General features: G+C 47.1%; 1 protein-coding gene and 1 non-coding gene across 2 annotated transcripts in view; one reads left to right on the top strand and one right to left on the bottom strand.

Annotated features, from left to right (window-relative positions):
* Positions 1–501: 501 nt before the first annotated feature.
* On the bottom strand, positions 502–634 carry LOC116534094. The gene has a single exon (XR_004261588.1). It is a non-coding gene; the product is annotated as a small nucleolar RNA SNORA48 (small nucleolar RNA).
* Positions 635–6,107: 5,473 nt separating this feature from the next.
* The window catches only part of RNF212 (ring finger protein 212), a 57,292-nt gene continuing 55,633 nt past the window's right edge, over positions 6,108–7,766 (top strand). The window contains exon 1 of the mRNA XM_032253828.1: positions 6,108–6,322. Coding sequence (XP_032109719.1) covers positions 6,214–6,322 — 109 coding nt within the window. The 5' untranslated portion in view covers positions 6,108–6,213. The remainder of the gene's footprint in view (positions 6,323–7,766) is intronic.

Raw genomic sequence — 7,766 nt, 5'->3', positions numbered from 1 at the left:
TCTACCTGGCCTGAAATTAACAAAGCTACTCCAGCCTTCTTTTGATTAAGGTTAACATGGCATATCTTTCCCTATCCCTTCACTTTTAATCTATGATCTTTACACTTCAAGTGATTTTCTTATAGACAACATATAGTTGGGTCTCATTTTTTGATCCATTCTTTTTTTTTTTTTTTTTGACGGAGTTTCACTCTTGTTGCCCTGGATGGAGTGCAATGGCGTGATCTCAGCTCACCAAACCTCCACCTCCTAGATTCAAGCGATTCTTCCGCCTCAGCCTCCTGACTAGCTGGGGTTATAGGTATGCGCAAACATATCCGGCTAATTTTGTATTTTTGTATAAGATGGGATTTCTCCATGTTGGTCAGGCTGGTGTCGAACTCCTGACCTCATGTGATCCACCCACCTCGGCCTCCCAAAGTGCTGGGATTATAGTGTGAGCCACCACACCCGGCCCACTCTATCTTTTACCTGGTGTATTTAGACCATTGACTTTTTTTTCCATGTGTCCAAGGCATGAACCAGGTATGGGTACAGATCAAAAGCTAAGCTGGGTTGAACAAGGGGTTGCCTTGTCCCTGGCTAATAAGATGGGCACCACTAACCAGGTGCCACTCTACCCAGGCCAAAGACACAGACCATTAACATTTAAAGTGATTATTTATAAAACTGGATTAATATCTGCTATATTTGTTACCATTTTCTATTCACTGCCCTCACTCTTTGTCTCATTTTTTTCTTCTCTTTTTCATGCCTTTTGTGGTTTTAACTGAGCATTTTCTGATTCCATTCTCTCTCTTAGCATATCAACTTGCCTTAGAGTTTGCTATATATAATTAGCCCAAGTCTACTTTCAAATAACACTATACACTTTACCACTTCACAGGTAGTGCAAGAACCACCCCTCCCTTTTTTTTTTTTTTTTTTTTTTTAAGACAGAGTCTCACTCTGCTGCCCAGGCCGAAGTGCAGTGGCGCAATCTCAGCTCACTGAAACCTCTGCCTCCTGGGTAAAAGCAATTCTCCCTATCTCAGCCTTCCAAGTAGCTAGAATTACAGGTGCCCACCACCATGCCTGGCTAATTTTTTGTTTTGTTTTGTTTTGCATTTTTTAGTAGAGACGGGGTTTCGCCATGTTGGCCAGGCTGATTCTGAACTCCTGACCTCAGGTGATCTGCCTGCCTCGGCCTCCCAAAGTACTGGAACTATATGCATGAGCCACCACGTCCGGCCACAAGTGCCTTTTAATCACAAAATATTCCTAATTCTTCCCTGCTGCCCCTGATATGATGGCTGTCATTAATTTCACTTACATGTAAACTATGATCATTGGATACATTGTTGCTATTACTTTGAATAAAGTGACATTTCTTAGGTCAGTTTAAAATAAGAAAACAGAAAGTTTTAATTTTACCTCCACTTACTCGTTTTCTAATGCTCGTTCTTTACGTAGATTTGAGTTTCTGATCTACATCATTTTCCTTCTTTCTGAAGAACTTCTTACATTTCTTACCCAGATCTACCAGCAAAAAATTCCTTCCCTTTTTGTTTGAGAAAGGCTTTATTCCCTCTTATCTCTTGCAGGATAATTTTGCAGGATGCCAAAGTCTAGGTTAGTGGCTTTTTATTCCCAATACATTAAATATTTTACTCTACTCTCTTGCATATTTCTGAGAAGTCAGATTCAATATTTATGTTTGCTGCTTTATAGTAAGGTTCCTCACCCCACCCCACCCCCACCCCTGGCGGCTCAAGACTTTTTATTTGTGTTTGCTTCTCTGCAGTTTTAATGAGATATTCCTAGGTGTAGTTTTTGGTTTCATTTTGGAGTTGAGGGGCTGAGGGGATTAATCCTGCTTGGTATACTCTGAGCTTCCTGAATCTATGGCTTGGTATACTCTGAGCTTCCTGAATCTATGGCTTGGTATCTGACATTAATTTGGGGGAAAATTCTCAGTCATTATTGCTTCAAATATTTCTTCTTTTCTTTTCTCTGTTTCTCCTCCATCTGGAACTCCCATTATGTGTCAAGTTACACCTTTTGTAGTTAACTGTCCCATAGTTCTTAGGTATTCTGTGGGACAATGGTAGCGGGAGAGTGTTTATTTCTCCACACTATCCCTGGATACTTTTAAATCTTTGTCAGTCTGACAATGAACAAGGGCTATCTTACTACAGTTTGAATTTTTTAAATTACTAGCAAGGCTGAATATTTTTCCTGTTTATTAGCCATTTGATTTCTTCTTTAGAAACTTTGCAATTTTTAACTAGATAAAATACAGTAGATTTATTTTTAAGAATGGAAACTAGAAAATAATAAACTCAATCTATGGAAATCCTTAATCCTAGGTAATACTGTCGAAGTTATATGGCCCACAAGGAACTTTCTATTTTACTTCACATTCACCTGGTGAACACATCATCTGCTTAGAATCTAATTCTACAAAGCTTGTGTCATTTGGAGGGAGTAGGCTGGTGAGTATATGCTTCCCATGTCCCTGTTGATAAACACAGCGTCAGCACTATTCAAGCAAGCATGACATTGGTATGCAGAACCATTACACTCAAACTGGCTAGAAACTTATGAAAGTCCTATGTCCAGATCTCAGCACAGCGGCCAAAGAGGGAGCTGGAGAGCTTCGAAAGGGTTCAAAGGAGAGCCATGAAGTTGATTAAAGGGTTTGAAAAATGAGAGCTGTGAGACAAGGTTAAAAGAACTGTGATTATTCAGGCTTGAAAACAAGTGAAGGCTGAAGGGTGAATTAATAATGGAATTCCAATAAATAAAACTCTTACACGGTAGATGGTGATTGGCTATTTTCTAAATGGGTTCAGAACTGATGAAAACAATTTGTACTAAATAGGAAATTTAGTTATACGTAAAGAAAATTTCCCTCAGAACATTAATCAAATTTTCTCCACACCAAAGTCATTTACCTAATAGTTAATTTAATGTTCAGGAAGGTATAAATATACTATAAGGTCAGTAATTTACCACTTAATGCATTATTATTACAAGAAAGACTGCCAAGTAGAATAAGGAATAGAGTGGCAATGAGGGAAAAAGGGAGCTCCAGAATGAAGTAGTGCCCCTGCTTATGAAAAGGGTGAAGGGAGAAAGAGGGAAGACAGAGGAATGGGAGGATACAAAAGGGAGAAAGTAAGGAAAAGAGTGGAGCTGTTTTTTAAAACATGCCATTTTTCCTTTTTACTGTTGATACAGCGGATCCACTTAGATATTCGAGTTGGAGAACACGACCTTGATGCAGCCATTGCTCAGGCAAAGGACAAAGTTAATGAACTTACCTTCGAGCTTGAACATCTAATTGAACAAATTGAGCAAATAATCAAAGAACAAAACTATCAAAGGGTCAGTCTGCCTGTTCAGCTTATTTTATCTCTTGCTGCCAGCAATGCATTTCTCAATGCAAAGCCCCTGGACCAAAGAATGAACCGCCTGTTCCTCACTCTCTCTCTGAGGTAGAACTGTATGGACCCAGGGAATGGAGAGAGAAATCTTTCTTCACTCTGTCTGCTGGACCATGAGCTCCTCTAGGAAAGAGAATTTCAGTTCATTCATCTTTTTATGCCCTGTGCCTAACAAAGTGCCCAGCAGCACAGGGTGTGAGCTTGCAGAATGAATATATGCTTCCAAATGCATCCCATATATTTGTAGAGGCTAACGTATGCTTGCTTTCCAAATCACAATTTTATCCTTATGACATTAGGTGCTTTCTGGGTCACTTCGCTAAGTGGATGCTGGTCAGATATGGGCTTAAACCCGATCTACCTGTCAGTAATCTGTGTCATCTCTAAGCTTCAGTTTCCTTAACAGGAAGATAAGGACAGGGTGTGATAATCAGATAAGGTATGCAAGTGCTTGGCCTAATGCCTGGCATAAAGGCTGGACTCAAATGATTAAATCTGTCACTATTGGGTAATGAGTTCACTTTGCCTGATGGTAGCAAATAGAACATATAAATAGGTCAAATTCCTGATATTTTACACCAAACTACAAAAACATCTTTTATAAGATTGGTTTTTACTCTCTTATACTTGGCTGAGCAATAGATTTGGCTTAGAAAAGCAGACAGCACATCTACGTTGGTGTAAGATATGAACTGGGTAATATTAAATACCTTGAATTGCCCACAACAACGCTCCCCTCGAAATGATGAGTTAAGTACTTTATGACACTAAACCTGTCTATTTCTTTTCTGCATAGGACCGTGAAGAAAATTTTCGCATGATCAGCGAAGATACAAATAGCAATGTTTTATGGTGGGCTTTTGCACAAATACTAATCTTTATCTCAGTCGGAATTTTCCAAATGAAGTACCTGAAAGACTTCTTTATAGCTAAGAAGCTTGTTTAAAATATTATCAATAAGTACAAATAATTTGCATGTTTTGGTTAATAAATCAAAATACCTGCATAAATGTGTGTTACTGTAATGATTTCAAAGATACCAGAAATTGAAATTAATGTTACATCATTGCAACATGGATAGAATGTTACTTTTATAATGCAGCTTCTGAATTTGATAGATTAGGCACCGCACCCTATTCTTACTTATTTTTGAGACAGAGTCTTGCTCTGCTGCACAGGTGATGTCAAGCTCACCGCAGCCTCGACCTCCAGAGCCCAAGTGATCCTCCCACCTCAGCCTCCCAAGTAGCTGGAACCCCAGGAGCCCACTACCACACCTAGCCAATTTTTGTATTTTTTGTAGAGGTGGGGTTTTGCCATGTTGCTGGTCTTGCTATTTTAAACTTGGTATATAGGTCAGCACTGTAGTTTGCTTCTTTGCGTTTATTTTGAGATGGAGTAGCCCAGGCTGGAGTGCAGTGGTGTGATTTCAGCTCACTGAAACCTCTGCCTCCTGGGTTCAAGCAATTCTCCTGCCTCAGCCTCCTGAGTAGCTGGGATTACAGGTGCCTGCCACCATGCCGGCTAATTTTTGCATTTTTAGTAGAGAGGGGGTTTCACCACGTTGGCCAGGCTGATCTCCAACTCCTGATCTCAGGTGATTCGCTGGTCTCAGCCTTAGTGCTGGGATTACAGGCGTTAGTCACTATACCCAACCCATATGTAATTCTAAGTTTTCTAGACTCCACATTAAAAAGGATTTTTTGAAAGGGCAAAATCAATGCTAGTGATATATATTTAACCTAATATATCAAAAATATCATTTTAACATGTCATCAATATAAAATTACTAAGATGTTTTTCATATGAAGCCCTGGAAACAGCCGTATTTTACCCACGCCTTTCAGGGCACGGGGCCACTTGGCCCGCAGCTACCAGTAACGCCCCATGGTCTCCCCGCACAAGCACGTGCCCAAGCCTCTCGAGGATCCGAACTTCGTAGCCTTCCCGCGGGTGGAAACTCCCAGCACCACCCGCTAGGTGCTGGGCAATTTTGTAAAAAGTCACATCCCCATCCTGGAAGCTGGAAACAGAGGCCCTTTTCCCGCTACGTCCTCTGCTTCAAAGGGAAGCAGGCTCAGGGCCTCCCGTGGTCAGGTCCCTGCGCCAGCAGCCACCTGGACACCAGCCCCACAGCACTTGGTGCAGAGCGGCCCGACCCCCACCCCCACCCCCGCCCCCGCTCCCGCTCCCACCCCCACCCACCCTCCCTCCCATCCTCCCATTCCTCTCCCAGGGCCCCCACGCCCACTCTCCCCACTCCTCCCCGTCCCCACCCACAGTCCCCTGGCCGCCCCGGACTCCAGCCCCACTCCCAGCCCTCGTGGTAGGCCTGCCCGCGCCACCTGCCCTCGGCGTTCCCCTGCCCTGGTGCTCCCCCAACCCCTCTCCCACTGCGGTCGCGCCCGACGCCTCCTCAGCGCAGCCGCCATTCCCCGCGCCCACCACCCAGGCCGGGCCTCCACAGAACACCTGAGGACCCCAACGACAGGGGCGGCACGTCGGTGCTCGCGGTGCATTCCTCTGCCTACTCCGGCCGAAGCGACCTAGGAGAGGCGTCAGCCGCGCCTCCGGAGTGCTGCGACGCAACCCTCAGGGTTGGCGGGAAGGCGCGGGCTCCAGTGCGCAGGCGCAGAGAGGCCGTCGAGTTTGCGCAGGCGCAGAGCGGCCGTCGAGTTTGCGCAGGCGCGGAGCTGCCAGCCTCGGGCCCGCGCGTGGAACCCCGTCCCAGCCTCGCGTGGGCCTTGAGTGGACCTGGCCTCGCCGCAGCAGTCGCCTGCCTGGCATGGCCAACTGGGTGTTCTGTAATCGCTGCTTCCAGCCACCCCACAGGACTTCGTGCTTCAGCCTCACCAACTGCGGGCACGTGTACTGCGACGCCTGCCTCGGCAAAGGTCAGGGCGTCCCAAACGCAGGCTGGAGGCGGGAGGGCCGTGGGGGCGCGTGGGAGTCTGCAGGGAAGAGCGCGCGTGGAATGGGGGGTGAGGGACCACGGGAACAGCGGGATTCGGAGAAAGGGCCAGAGGGTCCGTGGTCCTGATGAGGGGCCGCTGCGGAGAGCGGGACAGTGGGGAAGAGGCGAGGAGGGAGGGGGAGAGTGAGGGGCTGGGGTGTGGGGGGAAGAAGGGAGGCCGAAGGTGGTGGGGGTGCAGGCAGGAGGGGGTCGCCAGGGGAGTGGCCACGGGGGATGTGAGGGGATATGAGGGGGAAGGGGAACTCCAGGGTGACGGGGAGAAGGGGATGCTGGGGGAGAGGGGCGTGGGGGAGGGGACGTGGGCAGGAGGGGGCCGCAGCGGGGAGGGGCAGCCAGGAGGAGGGGGTCGGGCCACGGTCCCATTAGCCGGGGGCTCTGGCTTGAGGGCCGTGGGTCCCACGTGGAGGACCTAGGGGAGAAGCGGGCGGGTGGCAGCCATGCGCTCGTGAAGGACCCTGTCCCTGTTCCATGGTGTTACACCCGAGCGAGTTTAAACGGAAGCGCCACGCTCTGAGTTTGTTGAGAGCCCACTTTTAATACCGGTGTCCGAGAGTCAGCTGGAGCTCAAACCTCTCGGCCACAAACCAAGGGCGGTCAACATTTTTATATCAGTTTAGGGTCAGGGGGCGGTAAGCAGATTATTACAGAGCAGAAGGAGCACGTTAGGGGAAGGGGGGATGCCTAACAAAAAAAGTTCTACTAAGTTGTTTTTTTACTCAGGACGTGGGGGTAAGCAGTTGCACGGTTTTGCAGTTATAGGCCAGTGGGACCTGTTTCTCAGAAAACTGGTTACAGAGATGCCAGGTGTCTCATACCACAGGCTGTCAGAACAGAATGCCCTGCATAGCTCAGGGTGGGCAAAATGGAGTTAGCAGGATTGTTTGAAATGTATTCATTACAGCCAAGCTAGGGTATTTCAATGGGGAGCTCTGGGCCCTGGTGTCAAGCTGGCAGTCCATTGTCAGGAAGGTGTTTATTTTTCTTTCTATGAAAATCTTGTGTTGAAGTAATGTTTATGCAAGAACAGAAGCAAAAGCTCATGGAGCTTTTACCAAGTGAACTTCCCTGTGAAAGCACCCAGCTGGCTGCCGGTGGCTCACAGCCCTCCAGCCCCGGGGGACCCCCGCTGTGCTGACCTCCATCCTCAGAGATGGCCTTATACCCACAGGATATTGGTGTGTAGGGCCTAAGACCAGCCCTACAGCAGAGCCGCTTTCTGTGGCTCCCCGCTCTTTCTTCCTTTCCCTCCCTTTCTTACCTTTCTCTTTCAAGGCAGAGCTCTGCTCTGTCGCCCAGGCTGGAGTTTGGTGGTGGGATCTCCGCTCACTGCAGCCTCCACCTTCCAGGCTCAAGTGATCCTGCTG

This window comes from Sapajus apella, unplaced genomic scaffold (genome assembly GCF_009761245.1).
Source record: "Sapajus apella isolate SASKATOON/1434 unplaced genomic scaffold, GSC_monkey_1.0 scaffold85, whole genome shotgun sequence".
Taxonomy (NCBI): domain Eukaryota; kingdom Metazoa; phylum Chordata; class Mammalia; order Primates; family Cebidae; genus Sapajus; species Sapajus apella.
This window is presented reverse-complemented; position numbering and strand designations above follow the sequence as displayed.